Below are 24,702 nucleotides of genomic sequence, written 5' to 3'. Positions count from 1 at the left end.
ATAACGCTCCCATAGTCCTGCAACATACACAGTAGCATACACACGGCACCGCATCGTCAAGCGCACAAATAAACTATTGAGCTTTACCTCTGTCGCTGTGTCGTCTCCTTAACCCGTCGTAACTAACACATATAGACAATAAACGTCTTGGAAGTGAGGAATGGTCTTATATGATTGAAATTTGACAGATTGTATTTAACGATATTTGTGATTTTTTTTTTAACATATGCTTTGAATGATACATTTGTGTCAAAGACCGTTCCAAGATATTTGAATTTGTCTACGATATCAAGGCTCTCTCCATTAACCACTACAGACGGTTGATCACCCTCTGCTGACTTATGAGAGAGGAACATACATACAGTGTTTTTGGTATTGAGGTGTAAACAGGATTCATTGAGTCAGTGATAGTTTTGATGCAGCTTCTTGTTTTGATTTAGCTTGGACATATAGCACTGTATCATTAGCATATAATTGCAAATGAACATCTGGGCAGACTGTAGGTAAGTTGTTTACATAGAGACTGAACAGAATTGGTTACAAGATAGAGCCTTGGAGTACCCCTGTTGAACAGCTAAGATAAGGTGACATTGATTTTCCGATCTGAACAGTCTGTTTTCTCTTTGACAAGTACGATCTCATCCAGAAGAGTGCACCATCAGAGAATTAAAGTGGGACATTTTTGAAATGAGTACATTACGATTTAGTGAGTCAGAAGCTCTTTTCAGATCCAGGAAGACAACTCCCACATAGCCACCTTGATCCAACAGACCTCTGATGTTCTCGTGAAAATAACAAATTGAGGTTTCGGTTGTGTGGTATTTCCGAAAACCAAATGACGCATGACACATGGCCTTCACACTTACGTGGAGTGTGTCCTAATACTTGAGAGAGAGAGGAAGAGAAAGAGTGAGGGAGAGAGAAAGAGAGAGAACATTGGTGCTACACTCACCGTTTTGGGCTAGCGCCCCACTGGGTTCATATTTGTCCACCAGCACCTGGACCTGCTCCGGTTTGAGGGGCGGGTACAGGATCTCGTTGAGCCGGGGATCTCGCTGCTTGCTGTTGATGAACTCAGTCATCTGCTCCACGGTCAGAAATGGACGACACTTGGCCCCTCTGAGCAGGAACACACAAAACAAAGTGTAAGACAGACACAATCGCATTTTAACAGTTTGTCGTTCAATTTCCCAGCCTGATGGCCTTTCTGTGATCCTTGCAAGACCAGCGTGATAAAAAGAGAAGTTGGACAAGGAATCACCCTTGTTGTCTTCAAGACTATACTTGTCTTCTTTCAGGCGGTTGCCATGGTTGAAATGGCTTCCTGCTAAGTTTTCAATAAAGAAAGAAAGAGTGTGATTTAAAAAAATTTTTTGCTCTTACACGTCACAGAAGATGTGGTCCAGCTCGGGCCTCGGACAGATGTTGCAAAGGAACAGATTGTAAACCTCCGGGGTGAAGTCCTCTTGGGGGATAGAGTCGTTCTGGAGAGGACAGCATGACTGTTAGTGGCTAGAGTTGAACATGCATACACGTAATAAATAAACACTTAATCCGAGGGTCAACAACCCGCGGCTCTCTAGCCGCATGCGGCTCTTTAGTGCCGCCCTATTGGCTCCCTGGAGCATTTTTAAAAAAGGATTGAAAATATAAAAGATGGGGACATTGTTTTTTTTTTTGTTTTGGTATGTTTTGTGTTTGAGTGAGGATAAACATGACACAATCATTCTAAATTATTGGAAAGCTCACTGTTTAATATGTTGGTGTGTATGCTTCACTGATGAGAGTATTTGGTGAACATCGTTTTGTCCTACTAATGTCGGTGGTTATTGAACTCACCATAGTATGGATTATGACGCAACAGTTTGTTTACAAATAAAATCTTCCAATCCTTCTTTGTCTCATTTTGTCCACCAAACGTTTTATACTGTGCGCTCTGTTGATGTTATTGACTTGTTGGAGTCAGGCATATTTGGTCAGTGCATGACTGCAGGCTAATCAATGCTAACATGCTATTTAGCCGAGCTGTATGTACATATTAAATCATTATGCCTCATTTGTAAGTATATTTGAGATAATTTAATTTCCTTTACTTTTATCCTCTTTGTATATAATTTAGTTTTGCATGTCTCATGACACATTATCTGGATGTAACATTCAATCAATCAATGTTTATGTATATAGCCCTAAATCACAAGTGTCTCAAAGGGCTGCACAAACCACAACGACATCCTCGGTACAGAGCCCACAAAAGGGCAAGGAAAAACTCACACCCAGTGGGACGTCGGTGACAGTGACAATGATGACTATGAGTTGCCTTGGCTGCATTTCTGATAGTTGTTTGTGTGCCATGTTGTTCCAGACCACAGCAAACGTTACCTAGTTTGCTAAAGATCGTAATAAATCTGTTGAAAGAAGAAAGCCTGCCGTTTCCTTTAACTTGGACACACATCTATACCTTCAGCCATTAAAGACCCGTAATTTCCAGGAGTTATCTCACCTTCTGAATAGCCTTTAAGTTACTAATGGTTTCTAATGTTGTAAAAATGTGTAGAATAAATATTACATTTCAATATTTATTTCAAAGAAGATTTCCTTCAGCCTGCGACACATAGTCATTTTGATGGTAAGCTATTATAGCTAATATAGACACTTATGTCATGTGTTGCCTTCATTATAAGACTTATATAAGTCTTTTTCATTTTTTGCGGCGCCAGACAGATTTGTTGTTTTTTTATGTCCGATATGGCTTTTTCAGCATTTTGAGTTGTTGACCTCTGCCTTACTCATTAGACAGTCAGACGATAAGTCCCACCTCTTTCGTTTAATGGCAGCCATGTTTTTTAACCAAACTAGCTCAAGTTCGACACACATGGACGGTACTTGTCAGTCCCCTAAAGGTGTGTACCAAAATTCTGCAGTGATCGGCCTGATCACCTTAAAGTTACAGCAGGTGTTTTGTAACGTATGTGTGAGACATTTCAAATCAGTCTGGCTGATTGGGCTTTAATAAAAAGCGCCCCAGTTTGGTGTATCTGTCAGATAAATAATGGCACAGGCGACACTGTAATGGTGCCTGTTTGGACTTATTTTCACATTTTCAGGTGGGATAGGCTCCAGCCACCCCTGTTAGCCTGAGAGGGCCAAGCGGTAGAAAATGGGATGGATGGATGTGTGCAGCGGTTCTAGAGAAAAAATATTAGCTTACGCACAGAAAAAGTCTATGGATAGAATGTTTATCTTGTTTTGAAGTTAGTATCAATGGATTACACTATTCTTCCAAAACAGGAAGTAATAAAGTGGGAATAAACAAAACATTGTGTAAAACAACGTGTAAGTTATATATTGCAATATTTGACTGCAATATTGTTCAACTCAGGACACTTTTTACATCGGTAGGTCGTGAGTTCAAGCACCGGCCGAGTGATACCAAAGACTATAAAAATAGGATCCATTACCTCCCTGCTTGGCACTCAGCATCAAGGGTTGGAATTGGGGGCTCAATCACCAAAAATTATTCCTGAGCGTGGCCACAGCTGCTGCTCACTGCTCCCCTCACCTCCCAGGGGGTGGAACAAGAGGATGGGTCAAATGCAGAGGATAATTTCACCACACCTAGTGTGTGTATGACTATCAGTGGTACTTTTAACTTTAACCTATTATGTCTGGTTCGTGTGCTATTGCGTGCTTAGCTGTTGTGTAGCTGCAAGCTCCTAGTAGCCTATATCCTACCATGTTTACCTTTTGTAAATGACTTGACTAAAACACAAGAAAAAAGCAACCTTGGAGGACATTTAGATGTTAATTTGCTGTCCAACTCTGCACAAGTAAACACAATAAAGGACATCTTGTATTTGAGATTATATGGAAGATTTTACATGCAAGATGATTTAACAATATCAATATCGGGTTGGCACACCCCTGAAAGGGTGCGAGTGTGAAAGTGAATAAACTGACTGGCTAGAATGAAATAACCTGATCAGATCGTTATCAGTATTAACGTTCAAAAAAAGCACAGTCAGGGTAAGTGATTCATTATGAATGTTTTTGATTTTTGTGTATATATTAAAAGTGTGTGTGTGCATTTGAGGGATTACCAGATTTGCTATTTAGCTTTAATTATGAGGCCGCTAGAACAGTAAATCTCTGTAGACATTCATAACGCAACACATTTGTTCCTCCTGCTCTGGCTCCTTGTGCTAATTACGTAGCGCTCGCTCTCTATAAATATGTGTGTGTGTGTGCGTGCGGCTTCACTCGCTTGTTTGTATTCCTCTGTGTTTACTGTGTTTGTATTAAGAGGCCATTCATTAGAGGGTTTTTTGTACGTGTCAGCGACACCTTCCAAACATGCACGCTCGCTAAAGTTGAAAATATTTTGGGGGAAAGAAGGTGTGGGGGGTTGGGGGTGGGGTGTCACACTCCTCTAAACATGAGGGTGGGGTAGAGGTGGTACTTCAAAAATAAAAGCACCAATGTGTGTGTGGAGGTGAACCAGAGACTGAACCACTGATGGGGGAGAGACGCTGAGGACTAACAAAGAGGGGAGAAAAAAAACGAGTCTCACTCTGCCAGAAGGGAGGTTGCAGTTTTCCAACGCCGTCTCCACTCGCTTTCTGTCGGACGAGAATACCCTGAAGATGCTGGGGGGAAGGGGGGAAGACAACACAAATACACACCTTCAGTGTGGACTCACTCAGACCATGACTGTCTTAAAGGCCTACTGAAACCCACTGCTACCCACCACGCAGTCTGATAGTTTATATATCAATGATGAAATATCAATATTGCAACACATTCCAATACGGCCTTTTTAGTTTACTAAATTGCAATTTTAAATTTCCCGGCAGTTTCTTTTTGAAAACGTCGCGTAATGATGACGTGTACGCTTGACGTCACGGGCTGTAAGGAAATATGAGCGCTGCACACACACACAGCTAAAAGTCGTCTGCTTTAACGGCATAATTACACAGTATTTTGGAGATCTGTGTTGCTAAATCTTTTGCAATTTGTTCAATTAATATTGGAGAAGTCAAAGTAGAAAAATGGAGTTGGAAAGCTTTAGCCTTTAGCCACACAAACACACAGTGATTCCCTGTTTAAAATTCACGGAGGTGAAACTTTACTATGGATCACAGCGAACATGGATCCCAACCGAATGTCAACCAGCAGGGTTCGGTGAGAAAATTGTGGTAAAAAGTCGCTTCTTACCGGAGATCAGCTGAGCTTGTGCCGCCCATACAGCTGCCGTCGACTTCCCTGAGACACTGCGCGTCAACACACCCGTGGACAAACCCCTCCGACTATCAGGTACTGTTAAACTCACTAAAACACTAGCAACACAATAGAAAGATAAGGGATTTCCCAGAATTAACCTAGTAAATGTGTCTAAAAACATCTGAATCCGTCCCAATGCAATCGCATTTTTTTTTTTAACTTGTAGTTTTTTTGTTTGTTTTTTCTAGTCCGTCGCTATCAATATCCTCAAACGCGAATCTTTCATCCTCGTTCAAATGAGTGGGGACATTGTCGTTTTCTCGGTCCGAATAGCTGTTTTTGTTGGAGGCTCCCATTAAAATCAATGTGAAGATGTGAGGAGCCATCAACGGGTGACGTCATCGTCTGTGACTTCCAGTAGAGGCAGGGCTTTCCTGTTAGCAAGCAAAATAACTTTATCGTGGATGTTCTGTAGTAAATCGTTTTAGCAAAAATATGGCAATATCGCGAAATGATCAAGTATGACACATAGAATGGACCTGCTATCCCCGTTTAAATAAGAAAATCTCATTTCAGTAGGCCTTTAACATACGTTAGAAAGGATATGATGAAAACACAGCTGTGTCTGTAAGCAACCTCTTGATGTTGCCACACAGTGGTTTTACAAAAGCAAAACTGCTGGGGTCTCCAATGAAGCCCCAAAAAAGGCATTTTTATATCTGTGGCTTTTAAAATAAATTATCACCACAAGATGGCAGCATCGGCTTTTAAAATGAGTGAATCTGCATTCAGCTGCTCTGCTTGCACTTTAAAATGCTGCTTACACTAATTAACGATGGTAGCCAAATAATCGCAGTGTTTCCAATAGTCGCTGAGTGCGTGGTCTACAAAGGCAAGTGATCCCCAAAGTCTCCAATTGGCGCCAGGTCAAAAAATTCTCTCTAACGGCTGTGGCTGTAAGCAACCTTCTGTTGTACAACCCCGTTTCCATATGAGTTGGGAAATTGTCCATCCATCCATCCATTTTGTACCGCTTATTCCCTTTTGGGGTCACGGGGGGCGCTGGTGCCTATCTCAGCTACAATCGGGCAGAAGGCGGGGTACACCCTGGACAAGTCGCCACCTCATTGGGATATTGTGTTAGATGTAAAAATAAACGGAATACAATGATTTGCAAATCATTTTCAACCCATACTGCACTACAAGGACAAGATATTTGATGTTCAAATTCATTAACTTTATTTTTTTTTGCAAATAATAATTAACTTAGAATTTCATGGCTGCAACACGTGCCAAAGTAGTTGGGAAAGGGCATGTTCACCACTGTGTTACATAACCTTTTCTTTTAACAACACTCAATAAATGTTTGGGAACTGAGGAAACTAATTGTTGGAGCTTTGAAAGTGGAATTCTTTCCCATTTTTGTTTTATGTAGAGCTTCAGTCGTTCAACAGTCCGGTGTCTCTGCTGTCGTATTTTACGCTTCATAATGCGCCACACATTTTCGATGGGAGACAGGTCTGGACTGCAGGCGGGCCAGGAAAGTACCCGCACTCTTTTTTTACGAAGCCACGCTGTTGTAACATGTGCTGAATGTGGCTTGGCATTGTCTTGCTGAAATAAGCAGGGGCGTCCATGAAAAAGACGGCGCTTGGATGGCAGCATATGTTGTTCCAAAACCTGTATGTACCTTTCAGCATTAATGGTGCCTTCACAGATGTGTAAGTTACCCATGCCTTGGGCACTAATGCATCCCCATACCATCACACATGCTGGCTTTTGAACTTTGCGTAGATAACAGTCTGGATTGTTCACTTTCCCTTTGGTCCGGATGACACAATGTCGAATATTTCCAAAAACAATTTGAAATGTGGACTTGTCAGACCACAGAACACTTTTCCACTTTGCATCAGTCTATCTTAGATGATCTCGGGCCCAGAGAACCCGGCGGCATTTCTGGATGTTGTTGATAAATGGCTTTTGCTTTGCATAGTAGAGCTTTAACTTGCACTTACAGATGTAGTGACAAACTGTATTTAGTGACAGTGGTTTTCTGAAGTGTTGCTGATCCCATGTGATGATATCCTTTAGAGCAGGGGTCACCAACCTTTTTGAAACCAAGAGCTACTTCTTGGGTACTGATTAATGCAAAGGGCTACCAGTTTGATACACACTTAAATAAATTGCCAGGAATAGCCAATTTGCTCAATTTACCTTTAACTCTATGTTATTATTAATAATTAATGATATTTATCTTTGTGGAAACACTGATCATCTTAATGATTTCTCACAATAAATATATATAGAAACAGATAAATATCAATATGCAACACTTTATCATCCTGGCCTCTGGTGAGGGCGGTCACATTCTCCGTTCCCTCCTTCCCTGCTTGCTCTCTTTGTCTTTGTCCTTGTCTGAACTTTTTAAAAGCCTCTTTCTTTGCGCTGTCCTCTAATCCAAATTGCAATATCAATATGATCAGTTGGACTCTTGACGCTATTGACACAGTCTTTTCGACAAGAAAAAGAGGTTCGGGGAGCCTGGCTGCCCTGATGGAACCATCGCTGCGGGTTACGTGCGGGACTCCTGGAACCCATGGAGGATCATGTGCCTCTCAGTTCTTTCCATCGAGGACGTCGAAGACATCTACCTATTTGGAGCTGTGGTCACGGGGCACTTGCTGATTGGGTTGGGCATTGCTCTGGTGTATCGACAAATTCGGAAGACGATGGCAGCCACGCAAGGGGCCCAATGGTTGTTCAACGCAATGGAAAGATTGGGTCGGGCTATGGGAACACAGACTTGTGCAATTTCTGAGTTGAATCGCAAAATGGATCTCATCTTGGAAAAGCTTGCAGAGAAGGAATAATTAATTGGAACTAAAAGAGGTCCAGCATGGACAAGCAGAGAAGACAAGTCAATATTTTGTCTTCTCGAAGGAAAAAAACTTTTTATCTACGATTTGGACTCCCTGAATGGCCTTGGCATGGAGCAGGCTGTTCTGAAGAAAATCTCCCGAAGACTTCTCAAAGATAGACGCTTTTGACCTTGCTTTTTGTCAACAACATCTGTAGCCGAACTTTATCGGCCTCAGCCATACAAAAACACTTCACCTCTCCCGAGTTAATTGGCCATACGCACACACATGACCCCGACCCTTAAATCCACACCCTCACCAATGCTTATCTCCATGGGGTTGTGAAATGGCCGAGCGGCGCTACAGAGCGAACAGCGGGCCTGCCAAACCCACCCCTCTCTCTGTTGCAAGTTGGTGTGATATATGTATGTTTAATGTGTGCCATGCTTTGTGAGGTTTTTTCCTTGGACTCAGACTAGACCTCTGCTGAGGGTCTAACCTTGGACTGATATTTTTTTACCCCCCACCCCCCTTTCCTAATGTCACCCTTTTCTTATCTTTTTAAGGTGCGCTGTAACCGGCTGATCCGTCGGCGGTCTCGTCTTGACCCCCCCCCCCCCGTAACGTGTGTCTGCTCTTAGCGGGACTGTGCCGAAAATGTAATTTCAGTTCTGATGTGTCTTGTACATGTTGGAACGGACGAATAAAAATGATTCTGATTCTGATTCTTTATTTTTATATTTTTTCTTAGTGCACATTTTTCAAATTGAACATTTTCAAATTATCACTTCTAAAACAGTCTTATGAAATCACAATATCCCATTTTAACTAGCTAGCCACTAAAATGTTCTAACAAATTATGATTCACCATGTTTGTACAAATAACTCATGTAAAATATAAAAGTCAACTCTCAAATTTTTAAATAAATCATGTCACACTTTGAACTGGACACCAAATCTGTTATCTGTTTCTTTGTCAGTTAGTGGGAAGCCTGGCATTGCATGTTGTTAACTAGTGTGTTGTACTCTGGTGTGTAACTTGACACTGCAACTCTTGAGTGAGTCTTGCAGATGTGCATCAGTGAGGCGTGTTCTGTGTTTGTTCTTGATGAAGTTCATGTCAGAAAAGGCTAAATCACAAAGATAAGTTGAACCAAAACTTCCTATCTGCTGCGCATACACCACTGTACTTTTCTGTGTCAACAAGGCATCAAAAGTTTGGTGCAGCTTGGTGGGCTTTAAATTTTAAATTGTCAGGAAAGAAAAGGAAGGAGTTTAAAAGCTTCACGGTGGTAGAGGGGTTAGTGCGTCTGCCTCACAATATGAATGTCCTGCAGTCCTGGGTTCAATCCCAAGCTCGGGATCTTTCTGTGTGGAGTTTGCATGTTCTCCCCGTAAATGCATGGGTTCCCTCGGGGTAATCCGGCTTCCTCCCACCTCCAAAGACATGCACCTGGGGATAGGTTGATTGGCAACACTAAATTGGCCCTAGTGTGTGAATGTGAGTGTGAATGTTGTCTGTCTATCTGTGTTGGCCCTGTGATGAGGTGGCGACTTGTCCAGGGTGTACCCCGCCTTCCGCCCGATTGTAGCTGAGATAGGCGCCAGCGCCCCCCGCGATCCCAAAAGGGAATAAGCGGTAGAAAATGGACGGAAAAATGGATGGAATTTAAAAGGTAAAAAGGTATGTGTTTAAAAATCTTAAAATCATTTTTAAGGTTGTATTTTTTCTCTAAAATTGTCTTTCTGAAAGTTATATGAAGCAAAGTAAAACAATAAATGAATTTATTTAAACAAGTGAAGACCAAGTCTTTAAAATATTTTTTGGGAATTTCAAATTCTATTGAGTTTTGTCTCTCTTAGAATAAAAAATGTCTAGCAAAGCGAGACCAGCTTGCCACTAAATAAATACAATTTTAAAAATAAAGGCAGCTCACTGGTAAGTGCTGCTATGTGAGCTATTTTTAGAACAGGCCAGCGGGCTACTCATCTGGTCCTTACGGGCCACCTGGTGCCCGCGGGCACCGCGTTTGTGACCCCTGCTTTAGAGATTGATGTTGGTTTTTGATACAGTTCCGTCCGAGGGATTGAAGCTCACGGTCATTCAATGTTGGTTTCCAGCCATGCCGCTTACGTGGAGTGATTTCTCCAGATTTTCTGAACCTTTTGATGATATTATGGACCGTAGATGTTGAAATCCCTAAATTTCTTGCAATTGCACTTTGAAAAACATTGTTCTTAAACTGTTTGACTATTTGCTCACGCAGTTGTGGACAAAGGGGTGTACCTCACCTCATCCTTTCTTGTGAAAGACTGAGCATTTTTTGGGAAGCTGTTTTTATACCCAATCATGACACCCACCTGTTCCCAATTAGCCTGCACACCTGTGGGATGTTCCAAATAAATGTTTGATGAGCATTCCTCAACTTTATCAGTATTTATTGCCACCTTTCCCAACTTCTTTGTCATGTGTTGCTGGCATCAATTTCTAAAATTAATGATTTTTTGCAAAAAAAAAAAAAAAAAAAATTAAAGTTTGAACATCAAATATGTTGTCTTTGAAGCATATTCAACTGAATATGGGTTGAAAATGATTTGCAAATCCTTGTATTTTGTTTATATTTACATCTGACACAATTTCCCAACTCAAATGCAAACAGGGTTTGTAGTTAAAAAAAAAATGCGCATGACGGCAATAACTGCATTAGAAGTATCATATTGTAGCTTTATCAAGCTCTGCTTGCATTTAAAAATTTCAGCTGTTGGTAATGTGTGACTTTTCAATGTTGTTTACAATCAATTCATCAGCGCTAATAATGCTGACTGAGCAGTTCTTTCCTTAGTGATGTTACACGTTGGTTGTGTTGCTGCTGTGTTGTGTAATACAATTCTTCATTTAATATCTACTCTGAAACATTATCTAAGTTAGAAATAACTTGTGGTATGTCACGCGTTTTTTCCGAACTGATTCTATTTAACAACCTGTCCTCTGTGCGGTTGAGGTAAACAAAGGCCTAGGCCACTATTTACATATTTGACGTTTGTTCAACAACTTCTCCTGAGTGCAGTAGCTACAATCTTTTGTTATTGTTGTAAGCACAATACCAATGGGCAAAACCGCATTTTGCAAATTTAATGTCAAATCAAATCAAATCAAATATTTATTGGATTCATCACTATACAGTGTAAATCCACGACTAAACTACTACCACAACTTGGTTTACTATTTATAAAATATAATAATGTAGGGTTACCTGGAACTTGAAATTGGCCACCCGGCCTGAATCCACACTTCCCTCGCCAAACACCTTCATTTCTCAACCTTCACGCTTGGATAAATAGGCCTTGAGGCCATCTACTCAGTGTTGGGAGACTGTTTTGCTGCTAGATCGCGTCCAAATTTGCAAAGTGTGCGAGATTGGTGAAATGCTTACAACATTATTAAACAACGTTTTAATTATAGCTTTTGAATTAATTGGCTCCTTTTCATGCCTTACTCACTGCAGTGTCCTTCAGCGTGCACTTCAAATAAACCTTGGATGGGCAAAAGGGTGGAGCGGGCGGGCGGAGACTTACTTCTTCACAGGGATGCGGCCGTCAGGGTTGAGCTGCAGCTTGAGTCGCGTGTATCTGCACACAGCATGACAACGAGCACTGAGACTGTGAGACATTGTGTCATGCGGAAACAAAGTCATGCACACATGCACACACGCACACAGGCGCATGCACACAAATACAGACACACACACAGAAACACACACACACACCATATTAACATTAGCAAGCATGCAGGTTAACCCCTGACAGTGTACTATAAATAGCTGCAACAGGAGCCAGGTTTAAGTGGCTCCTGGCTAATAATTAATATCCATTGCAGTGTCCACTTCTGTGTCTCGGCTCTTAAGCTTATATGGGGTAAGCTTTATGGGCGTATGTGTGTGTCGGGGCGTAAGTGCAGCCAGGGGTTGGGGATATAGGGTCCCACTAGACTGTAGAGCAGGGGTAGGGAACCTATGGCTCTAGAGCCAGATGTGGCGCTTTTGATGACTGCATCTGGCTCTCAGATAAATCTTAGCTGAGATTGCTTAACCCGATAAGTAATGAATAATTCCGCTGGTAATCACGATGTTATTAACGTTCAAAATATAAAACATCCTCATGCATTTTAATCCACCCATCCGTGTTCTACCGCACCTGTTCAAGAAATAACAATGTTATTAAAAACAATTAGAGACTTAATATACTGTAAAAATGTTGGTCTTACTTAAAAAATGCACGCATTTAGTTGTATTCTGTGTTAAAAAATATGATATGGCTCTCACAGAAATACATTTTAAAATATTTGGCTTTAATGGCTGTCTCAGCCAAAAAGGTTCCCGACCCCTGCTGTAGAGGGTGCTATTTTTTAATAATATATAATAAAAGTAATAATATATTTCATAAGAATAATGATTACTTCATAAAAATAAAGAGCATTAATTAATTTAAATATATATACGTATGTATATATACATTTGTATATATGTGTGTATATATATATATATACATATACATACATACATACACATATATATATATATATACATTCATATACTGTATATATATATATATATATATATATATATATACATATATATATATATATATACGCATACATATATATATATATATACGTATGTATGTATATATATATATATATGTATATATATATATATATTTAAATTAATTACTACTCTGAAATGTTATACTCTAGTAATTATTCTTATAAAAAATATTATTAGTATTATTATATATTATTAAAACAATAGCACCATCTACAGCCTAGTGGGACCCTAAATCCCCATCCCCTGGCTGCACATAATGCAGAGTGTAACCCCCCTGGCACATACATCTATCCATCTTCTTCCGCTTTTCTGAGGTCGGGTCGCGGGGGCAACTGCCTAAGCATAGAAGCTCAGACTTCCCTCTCCTCAGCCACTTCGTCCAGCTCCTGTCGGGGGATTCCCAGGCAAGCCAAGAGACGTAGTCTTCCCAATTTGTCCTGGGTCTTCTCCGTGGCCTCCTACCGGTCGGACGTGCCCTAAACACCTCCCTAGGGAGGCGTTTGGGTGGCATGCACAAACCACCTCATCTGGCTATATATACATGCCTCATAATTATTATTAAAAATTGTTGTTCAATAATAATAAACAATATTTATTATTAGAGGATAAAGCCATGTAAATGATGTTACACATTTTTTTTATGAAATCTGAATAAATGCTCTTGAAACTTGTCTAAATAAATGCTGTGTAACAAAATAAAATGGTCGTATCGTGCATGAAATATCAGTATATCTAAAAACAGATACAGTAAGTAATACCCGTGCAAAAGCCGCAATTGCATTTGCACCTTTACCTTTGTTTTGTATTTCTATTTGAAATAGTGTACATATCCCATCTCTCTGTAGAGCGCTTTTGTATTTTATTTGTATTGCACATGTTATTAGTATTGTTGTATTTTATATTATATTGGGATTTTTGCTATTCTGTTGAATTAAAAAGAACTCTGCACAAGAATTCCGATGTGCCTGGATTGTAAGTATACATGGCCAATATAAAAACTTTCAACCTATTAAATACACATATATTTTGTTTCAAACTATAACATTTTCATGATTTATTTTTAAATATGCGTCATATACATTTAAGTGTTTGATTGTAATATTTTAACAATTATTTTATGGACTGTGGGGCAAAAATGATGGTGTGCCAAAAATTCTGCCATGGGTAATGTTCTGGCATTTTTTCAGAATAAGATCACTTTGCCCTTTTTATACTAAAAAAATACCATTTGAAGTTTTTTTTTCTTTTTAAAAGATAACTCGTGTACATCAAGAGCTTGAAAAACGCTGATATGTCTTAACTCAAACATTTCCTCCTGTTATAGTGTTAATGCTGAACCAGTGAAGTTATATTTTAATTTAAGTAATGGAAAACCAGCAAAAAACTTTTTTGTTGTGCACATGGACACACATGCTACTTGTGAGCATGTACTTCGTTTGTTTACACTTTAGCACGGTGGAAAGCAGCCTCCTTGTCCTTCTTAAGAAAAAGAAAAAACACTTTATTTTGTAGCATGCGGTGCAAAACAACAACACCTTGCTGTGAGCAACCAGCGTGACCACGCAGCCTGCTCACTCTGCCATCTGCAGTCACGCTGTGCGGTCAATGGCCACTTTTATTGCCACATAAGTTAATTTGCCTCCTGGAAAAGGGAGGGGGAAGTGAAAGGGGATAGCGTTCGCAAATAAACAACAAATAGCTGTGTTTTTTCACAGATATTTGCCTCTCTGCGGTGGAACGTTCATATTTAAAGGCCTACTGAAATGAGATTTTCTTATTCAAACAGGGATAGCAGGTCCAGTCTATGTGTCATACTTGATCATTTCGCGATATTGCCATATTTTTGCTGAAAGGATTTAGGAGAGAACATCAACAATAAAGTTCGAAACTTTCGGTGCTAAGAGAAAAACCCTGCCTTTACCGGAAGTCGCAGACGATGACGTCACATGTTGATGGCTCCTCACATCTTCACATTGTTTTTAATGGGAGCCTCCAACAAAAAGTGCTATTCGGACCGAGAAAATGACAATTTCCCCATTAATTTGAGCGAGGATGAAAGATTTGTGTTTGAGGATATTGATAGCGACGGACTAGAAAAAAAAAAAAAAAAAGTTAAAAAAAAAATGCGATTGCATTGAGACAGATTCTGATGTTTTTAGACACATTTACTAGGATAATTCTGGGAAATCCCTTATCTTTCTATTGTGTTGCTAGTGTTTTAGTGAGTTTAACAGTACCTGATAGTCGGACGGGTGTCTCCACGTGTGTCTTGACGCCAATGTCTCAGGGGAGTCGACGGCAGCTATGGACGGCACAAGCTCAGCTTTTCTCCGGTAAGACGCAACTTTTTAACCACACTTTTCTCACCGAAACCTGCTAGTTGACATTCCTTTGTGATTCATGTTCGCTTGACCGCGCTCTGATCCATAGTAAAGTTTCACCTCTGTGAATTTTAAACAAGGAATCACCGTGTGTTTGTGTGGCTAAAAGTTAAAGCTTCCCAACTCCATCTGTCTACTTTGACTTCTTCAATATTAATTGAACAAATTGCAAAAGATTCAGCAACACAGATCTCCAAAATACTGTGTAATTATGCCAATAAAGCAGACGACTTGTGTGCAGCGCTCATACAGTACTTCCTAAAAACCTGTGACGTCTTGCGTACACGTCATCATTACACAACGTTTTCAAGACGAAACTCCGGGAAATTTAAAATTGCAATTTAGTAAACTAAAAAGGCCGTATTGGCATGTGTTGCAATGTTAATATTTCATCATTGATATATAAACTATCAGACTGCGTGGTGGGTAGTAGTGGGTTTCAGTAGGCCTTTAAGGTCACTTAGAGTGATTTTCATTCGGCGGTCCGGTGCCAAGAAACGACGACTGAGAGGGATCAAACGGCGCTTAACACTTGTTACACCGAGTCATAGGCGGCGTGACGCTGACTAACGACAAAGACGTGGTTTAAAGGTTATTGGCTGGGTCAGGCGCATATCTATTTGACACTACAATTTATGGCGTGTTATTTGTATGTGTGTGTGTGTGTGTGTGTGTGTGTGTGTGTGTGTGTGCAGGCACCGTACGCTTTGTCCAGGCAGGCCTCTCTGGACATGTTCTGCACCATGAGGTTGGACGTTAAACTAAAGAGCTCCTCCGCCCATTCCTGTAAGAAAAAAACAACACACAAACAAATGACAAATTAATTACATTAAAATAGCAACATCAGGCAAAAGGGCGGATTAAAGCAACTATATGTGACAATTGGACCCCTTACTCAGGCTTTTAAAATTATTTAGTTGCGGGACGGTCCGAAAAATTAGCGACACGTCTCTGGACATTCGCATGGCGACCTGGCGTCCTTTACTATTGCAGTCTGGTGGACCAGACTGGACACTTATTATATTTTCCAGTCGTAGCAGTAATGCCAATGTTATTGTATAATTTTTAACGGATGATAAAATATTCAGACATAAGGTTTTTTTTGTTCATATACTATATATATACCACTTAATTGGCTTCATGTTTAAAGCAATGCTATGTAATAATGTTGACCCCAAAATAAAACTTTTAAAACCAAATGGTTGCTACCCAGCCTTTAAAAATGTGACAGCATCTCTGCCATTGCCACAACGGCTGAGTTTGATATACCAGTGGACCAGCCTGGACACCTATTATATGTTCCACTAGTAGCAGTAATGTTAATGTTATTGTACCACTTTTAACGGACAATAAAAAAAAATCTGACAAAAGTGTTTGTTTGTTGATCTTGTTTTAGTCCATATGTATGTCACTTAATTGGCTTCATGTTTATTAAAGCAATGATATGTAAAAATGTTGACCCCAAAATAAAAATAAAATGACCCAGCCTTTAAAAATGTGACACCATCTTTTCCATTGCCACAACGGCTGAGTATGACATACCAGTGGACCAGCCTGGACACTTATTATATTTTCCAGGAGTAGCAGTAATGCTAATGTTATTGTACAACTTTTAATGGACAATAAAAAAAAAAATCAGACAAAAGTGTTTGTTTTTTTGTTTGTTGATGTTGTTTTAGTCCATATGTATGTCACTTAATTTGCTTCATGTTTATTAAAGCAATGATATGTAAAAATGTTGACCCCAAAATAAAAATAAAATGACCCAGCCTTTAAAAATGTGGCAGCATCTTTGCCATTGCCACAACGGCTGAATATGACATACCCGTGGACCAGCCTGGACACCTCTTTTTTATGTCAACCCTAGACCTGATGGTAATATTATTGCTTAGAGTTGAGGACTGTTACTGTACAAACATAGCCACCCGATAAAATTATAATTTTTCATCTCTTCAGCGTTTTAAAGCAACAATATGTGAACATCTGACAAAGAACTGGCTTGTATTGTAAATGAGAATAGTGTCACCTCAGCAACCTAAGCATGCTCGTATTTATGGGCTATATACTGTGAGTGGACCAGCCATGACATCTTTTGTGATGTGTTGGCGTGATGTTGGTGTTCAGAGTCATTGCTGTTTTAGTGAATAAAACAACTTGTTTAGTTGTAAATCAGTTATATGTAATGATTGAACCTTTGAATAAAATCATTAGTCTGGCTCCTGTAAATAATACAAAATTAATCCCTGCAGATACCATGGCGACCAGAGAGGACGTCATTTTAACGTGCCAACTCAGACATTTTGTGTGGCTTGAAATAATAATACATTTTAGCCTTTGAGAGAGGAAATGAAGGTTTGTGGTCTGCTACAATTAATATATGGGGCAGCAAAACAAACAATAAACCCCCCAAATATTATAACGTATGTTCAATATTGTACGTGTTGGAGTACCTTGGCCGTCTCCTCCTGGAAGGCCATGAAGTTCAGGTAGGTGATGTTGACCATGTCAGTGCCGCTCACCACCGTCAGCATCCTGTTCTCCATCTTGCCCGCCAGTGTGCTAACGTCCAGCAGCTCGCGCAGCTTGGCCTCCTGAGCGACACACGGAGACAAGATGCCGGTCGTCAGCAAAGTCACAGCCGACCATTGAACAAAAAAAAACAACCTTGTGTTAACTGTATTGAAAAGAGCACCGCTGATGTCAGCTTGTCAAGAAAAGAGGTCGTGCACTTCCTAGTATGCCCTTTAAAGGCAATAAAACTGATGAGTGTGTGTAAAGCACTCCTTAAATGATGACAAGGTGGGGCTAATACTGTATGTGGAGAATTGAAAAGCTGAGATTGCACAGTCTTAAACCACAATTTTTATTAAAATTTGCAGATTTTATGTCCCAAAAGATCCCAAATGGGTGAAACTAATGTAACTGGGAAAGTCAAGCCCTATGTCCCAAAAGTAAAGAATCCTTTCATTATATCACCTGAGGGAGCACTTCCCCGTCCAAAGGCAAAACCTAGTAACTCACTTCTAGCTGATTTTGAGAAAACAAAGGAAAACCAATCTATCTTGATGCTGTCTTACAAAGATCTACACAGTCATCAAACGTATAGATGTTTTCTTGAGCTTTCATTTTCTTGCCGATTGAGCCATAGATTGAATCTGCTCTCATGAACGTGTGCCCTTTCTCCAGATATTTTATCACAATCTCGGGTGGGCCCCATTCTGCGTTTGCACATTGGGCAAGAACCGTGTACAGCGTCCAGTTTTTAGACCTCCACAGTTATCTGCCCAAAAGAGTATGCAAGGGGAAGAATCAAGAACAATACATTTAATGAAGGTGCTTGCAATGTCCTGGGCCAATCTTCCAAATATCCCCTCATGCCATAATATCACATAATCAGGTTGACCGTCGGCCCCCATTCGTGCAAATGTCTCATTAAAGACAATAAGGCGACTGACAAAGAAGCTCCGATTGGTCCCTTGAGATACTAGGTTTTTCTGTTGTATCTACGCGGTTATGTGGTAGTTGTTAGGTCCTGCCATGCGCGTAACAGCTTGCTTACGGAACAAATTACAATATCGCATACACTAATGTAAAGCATATCACCTAGGAACTCCAAAATTATTATCAGCTCAGTTTTGACCAAAATTGAGTTACTGGGTTTTACCTTTGGACGGGAGACTTTCCAGTACTCCTTCGAGGGAACCGAGGCAAAAAGGGTCGGTACTGTGAGCAGCTGTTCGGTGCATAAGCACAAACAACAGTCAGAACCCGTCCTCCCACCCGAATGTGGAGGTAAGCTACCCTCTCGTGTACTGGCTTGAACTCCAACGTGCAGGTTTTGAACCAACAAGAATTGCCACCCCAGCCCGTCGCCACTCACTGCATGCAACGCCAGAGTGGAAAAGAGTGGAGCCCCTCTCGAGAGAACCGGTTCCAGAGCCCTAGCTGTGCGTCGAAGTGAGTCCGACTATATCTAGCCGGAAATTCTCCACCTAGCGCATCAGCCCAGACTCCTCCTCCCCCAGCGAGGTGACGTTCCACGTCCCAAGAGCTAGCTTATGTAGCGGAGGATCGGACCGCCAAGTGTCCTGCTTTTGCTGCCACCCGGCTCACAATGCACCCGACCTTTATGGCCCCTCATATGAGTGGTGAGCCCATTGGAAGGGGGACCCACGTTGCCTCTCTGGGCTGCGCTCGGCCGGGCCGCCAGGCGCTCGCCATCGTCCCCCACCTCCGGGCCTGGCTCCAGATGGGGGCCCCTGTGACCCGCGTCTGGACAAGTTCAAGTACCTCACGAGTGAGGGAAGAGTGGATCGTGAGATCGACAGGCGGATCAGTGCAACGTCTGCAGTAATGCGGACACTGTATCGATCCTTTGTGGTAAGGAAGGAGTTGATCTGGAAAGCAAAGCTCTCAATTTATCGGTCGATCTACATTCTCATCCTCACTTATGGTCATGAGTTTTGTGTTATGACTGAAAGGACAAGATCACGGGTACAAGCGGCCGAAACGAGTTTCCTCCGTTGGGTGGCGGGGCTCTCCCTTAGAGATAGGGTGAGAAGCTCTGTCATCTGGGAGGAGGTCAAAGTAAAGCCGCTGCTCCTCCACATTGAGAGGAGCCAGACGAGGTTGTTCAGGCATCTGGTCAGGATGCAATCTGAACGCGTCCCTCGGGAGGTGATAAGTGCACACCCGACCGGTAGGAGGCCACCGGGGAAGACCCAGGACACGTTGGGTAGACTATGTCTCCCGGCTGGCCTGGGAACGCCTCAGGGTCCCTCAGGAAGAGCTGGACGAAAAGGCTGGGGAGAGGGAAGTTTGGGGTTCTCAGCGTAGGCTGCTGCTCGCGCAACCCGATCTCAGAAAGGTGAAAGAAAATTAATGGATGGATGGCTTTTCTCTAGTGACTCAAAGCGCTTTACATAGTGAAGTCTGACCTCTGAATCTTAAAGAGACTAAATGTTCCTTATTGATCTATTGCGTTTTTTAGAGCAAAATTTCCACAAAACAGCTTGTGATAGATAAAGGAGTCATACGTCAGTGGTTCTCAACCTTTTTTCAGTGATGAACCCCCTGTGAACATTGTTTTAATTCAAGAACCCCCTAATCAGAGCAAAGCATTTTTGGTTGAAAAAAAGAGATAAAGAAGTAAAATAGAGCACTATGTCATCATTTTCAGATTTTTTTAAATTGTATAACAGTGCAAAATATTGCTTATTTGTAGTGGTCTTTCTCGAACTATTTGGAAAAAAAGATATAAAAATAACTAAAAACTTGCTGAAAAATAAACAAGTGATTCAATTATAAATAAAGATTTCTACACATAGAAGTAATCATCAACATAAAGTGCCCTCTTTGGGGATTGTAATAGAGATCCATTTGGATTCATGAACTTCATTCTAAACATTTCTTCACAAAAAAAGTAATCTTTAACATCAATATTTAGGGAACATGTCCACAAAAAAATCTACAACAACACTGAATATTGCATTGTTCCATTTCTTTTCACAGTCTGCCCAAATGTTAGCATACATAATGACCTTCACAATTAGATTCCACAGTGCATATTAATTTGGGGGGTTTAACTTAAAAATGTTTTATAATACTGTAGTAGGTATAGTGACGATTGACAAAGAAGGTCCGGGCTGCATTTTATTGATATGGCTGGCGAGCTGTAATAAATAAGAGATGACATCCAAAAGTATTCAGTGATTAACCAATTTGCCCCGCCATTTTGAAAGCAGCAGTACATTTGCTTACTCGCAGGCAGTGGCCGAGTATATTTTGTATCATGCTATTGATTGCATAAACTGCATATATTTAGGAAATTAAAGTAGGTATGTGTGTAAAATGTTAAACATTTATCATTTAAATGAAACCAGTATTATCAGACAGGTCTTGTTAAGACTAGTAACATTATATAAGAATAGTTTTCCTGTGATAACTGTTTAAAAACGTATGATTGTTTTAACCCGGTCAAAATGCACTAATTTATGGTCAACCTCTGCAATACAAAATCATTGGGGCTTGAGATTATATTCCTGACCTTTTTGTTAAAAAATACCATAACTTTCTTAATATGTACCCCATTATAAAAAGGTGCCCTAAAGCCCACCGCACCTCAAAATAGATACGAATTAAAATAAGAGTTAAACTGTCTGGGTTAAGATTTTTTTTTACTACAGCTAGAACGATCATAAACAATCAATCATTTTGTTTACTTTTTTTTGACAGAAGTTAAATATGATTCACCCAAAAAGTTAACATCCGTGTGGAGAGACCCCATATATGTAAATAGTTTCCATTTATATTATAGTTCCATCCATCCATATATTTTCTACTCCTTTTCCCTTCCATGTTGTGGGGGTGCTGCAGCCTATCCCAGTTACGCTCGGGCGGAAGGCGGGTTACACCATGGACAAGTCAACACAGATCGACAGACAACATTCACACATGCGTTAATTTAGTGTTGCCAATCAACCTATCCTCAGTTTGTGATCCAAAGTTTATTTTTTCATTTACAGGATGGACAAAAAGGAAATGACTAGAAGAAAGAGGTTAACAGTTCCCACAAAGAAAATGAAGGAACTGCATAATTCTCCTCCCCCAATTGAGCAATCTGGTAAGTCTCTATGTATGTGTGGCAAAGCGGACTATGGTTAAGCCAAATTGCAGTGTTACATGTAGCTAACAAACTGGAAAAAGGACTTTATTAATTTGTGTAGTATTTAAAGAGCAGCTGAGAATGCCACCTTGGGAAAGTCGCCCCAAGGAAGTTAGGTAACAGTAACCTAATTGTAATGAGGCCACACACCTCTAAGACAGCGATGGGCAAGCTCATCCTACTGCATCTGCTTTAAAATGCAAATAGGGATGGGGAGAGGGAATAATCATAACTTTGTTGTCCAACTGAGGTGACAAATACCCGTCTAAATTTTTATACTCAAATAAAACATTTTAAACACTTTCTCTTTTGCACTCTCTCTTTCAGATTGTTTGGCATTCGTCAGATGGGAGGACGGTTATACCGGCAAAATCTTTACAGGAGCAGAGATTTTGTCAAGAGATGAAGCTCCAGTGCAGATCTTTGATCTCAAAACAGGAGATTCTGTTTTATCAAAGTGGTCAGATGGTAAATTTTATAGGGCAACTGTTGAATATATTTTAGGTAAAGATCAGACTCAATCATCAAAAGGCTGCCAAACTCCACAGGAGTCACTTTTAAATATGTTGGAAGCCAGTGAGCCATCACACTCAAAATCAGAGTCTGACACCATTACAGTAGATCGGAACCCACTGTCTGAACATGATAATATTACAGCGCTGAATCTATCAAGTGACAAGGGACTTGTAACACTGTTGGACCACCACCACCCTATGGGTAAGCTTGATATTTATTACCTCATGCCTATGGTGTTACATGTTCAAAACTTTTAATCTTTTTAGATTAAATTTGGTGAATTTCCAAACAAAAAAACAGCATTAACTGATATGTTATTTTATCTGCCATCAAATAATTGTTTCAGTAAATGGTATGTAAATAACAAATATAAATATTTTATGTATTTAATTGCCCAAAACCCAACGTCTGTATTCACTTTAATTTCAGGATTAAAAGTTCTGAACTTGTGGACCGTGAAAACAATTATTTGCCATTATTTTATTAATTTTTAATCATTGTCAAAATGTTCATAGAGTGTAAATATCCACTCTACAATCTCATGAGTCAAAACTAGGGAGTAACAAAATTAACATTTCATGTCATGGTTACAATTGTTCTCACAGTATTAATGAGTGGACTCGAGAAGTATTTGAACACACACTGAAATCTTATAAACAAGTTTTATGGAGAAAAAAAAAGTTACAAAATATATACTTTCTTAACAGAATAAAGTTAACTATATATGTATATATATATATATATATATATATATATATATATATATATATATATATATATATATATTAGGGGTGTGGGAAAAAATCGATTCGAATACGAATACGAATTGAATAGAATTTTTAATCGTTGCCCAGCCCTAATATATATATATATATATATATATATATATATATATATATATATATATATATATATATATATAATCTCCTGATGATTGAGGGAACCCCTCATAAAACAGTTCTGTGGAGATGAAGTAGTCTTGTAATTTTTCCCACACCCACATATATATATATATATTAGGGGTGTGGGAAAAAAAATCGTATTTCCAAACGAATCGAATACGTTGTGCAATTCAGAATCGATTCTCAGTTTTAAAAAATCGATTTTTTATTTTTTAAATTGTTTTATAATTTTTTTTTTTAATCAATCCAACAAACCACTACACAGCAATACCATAACAATGCAATCCAATTCCAAAACTAAACCTGACCCAGCAACACTCAGAACTGCAATAAACAGAGCAATTGAGAGGAGACAGAAACACAACACAGAACAAACCAAAAGTAGTGACACAAAAATTAATATTATCAACAACAGTATCAATAGTAGTTATAATTTCAGCATAGCAGTGATTAAAAATCCCTCATTGACATTATCATTAGACATTTATAAAAATAAAAAAAGAACAATAGTGTCACAGTGGCTTACACTTGCATCGCATCTCATAAGCTTTACAACACACTGTGTCCAATATTTTCACAAAGATAAAATAAGTCATATTTTTGGTTCGTTTAATGGTTAAAACAAATTCACATTATTGCAATCAGTTGATAAAACATTGTCCTTTACAATTATAAAGGCTTTTTTTTTTTTTAAATCTACTACTCTGCTTGCATTTCAGCAGACTGGGGTAGATCCTGCTGAAATCCTATGTATTGAATGAATACAGAATCGTTTTGAATCAGAAAAATGTCTTTTTTGAATCGAGAATCGAATTAAATCGAAAAAATCGATATATTATCGAATCGTGACCCCAAGAATCGATATTGAATCGAATCGTGGGACACCCAAGGATTCACAGCCCTAATATATATATATATATATATATACATATATATATATATATATATATATATATATATATATATATATATATATATATACATATACATATATATATATATATATATATATATATATATATATATATGTACAAATTGTGTTTATAGAATGGTAATCTATGGTTCAATGAAATTTCATGATAGGTTTACCAAAGAGGGAACCATCACCCTACAGCGGCAATACAGCCGTCCCATTACCGTATGTCCTTGACATCAAAGGTCATTCATCCTGCCCATCATCCTATGGCCTCACCACAAAAAGTTGATCACTATGGAGCCTATACACCCAGCCAATCACTGCATGACTTCAACACCGCTGACCCATCACCAAATGTCTACAACACCTCTGGTCCTTCACCCAGTGTACAATAGCTTGCTAGCTAGCGGGGTAAATCCACCCGACAATAAGAACGCAGCTTTCCTGGCACCGGACAGGAGAGATGCAGGCAACCTATCTGCCGATGACACTATCTCATATCAGCCGCGGGCAGAAAAATCATGGACGCCGTGTAGGGATGTAGGGAGGAGTTTGAAAATATCCTGCAAGAAAAGCAACGAATCGAAGAAGTCCTCTTGAAAATAGGGAAGTAATTCATGCAATTGTTTCATGATGTAATTGGT

General features: G+C 39.7%; 1 protein-coding gene across 2 annotated transcripts in view; it reads right to left on the bottom strand.

The window, feature by feature from the left end:
* plcb1l (phospholipase C beta 1-like) overlaps nt 1–24,702 on the bottom strand; it is a 323,575-nt gene that overhangs the window by 94,375 nt on the left and 204,498 nt on the right. For both annotated transcript variants that reach the window (XM_061901028.1, XM_061901029.1), the window contains 6 exons: nt 17,511–17,651; nt 15,765–15,844; nt 11,652–11,705; nt 4,568–4,643; nt 1,384–1,484; nt 953–1,119 (listed from right to left, as the gene is read on the bottom strand). In XM_061901028.1, coding sequence (XP_061757012.1) covers nt 953–1,119; nt 1,384–1,484; nt 4,568–4,643; nt 11,652–11,705; nt 15,765–15,844; nt 17,511–17,651 — 619 coding nt within the window. The remainder of the gene's footprint in view (nt 1–952; nt 1,120–1,383; nt 1,485–4,567; nt 4,644–11,651; nt 11,706–15,764; nt 15,845–17,510; nt 17,652–24,702) is intronic.

This window comes from Nerophis ophidion, linkage group LG05 (assembly GCF_033978795.1).
Source record: "Nerophis ophidion isolate RoL-2023_Sa linkage group LG05, RoL_Noph_v1.0, whole genome shotgun sequence".
NCBI lineage: Eukaryota > Metazoa > Chordata > Actinopteri > Syngnathiformes > Syngnathidae > Nerophis > Nerophis ophidion.
The sequence above is the reverse complement of the archived record's forward strand: the minus strand, read 5'-3'. Positions and strand labels throughout refer to the sequence as shown.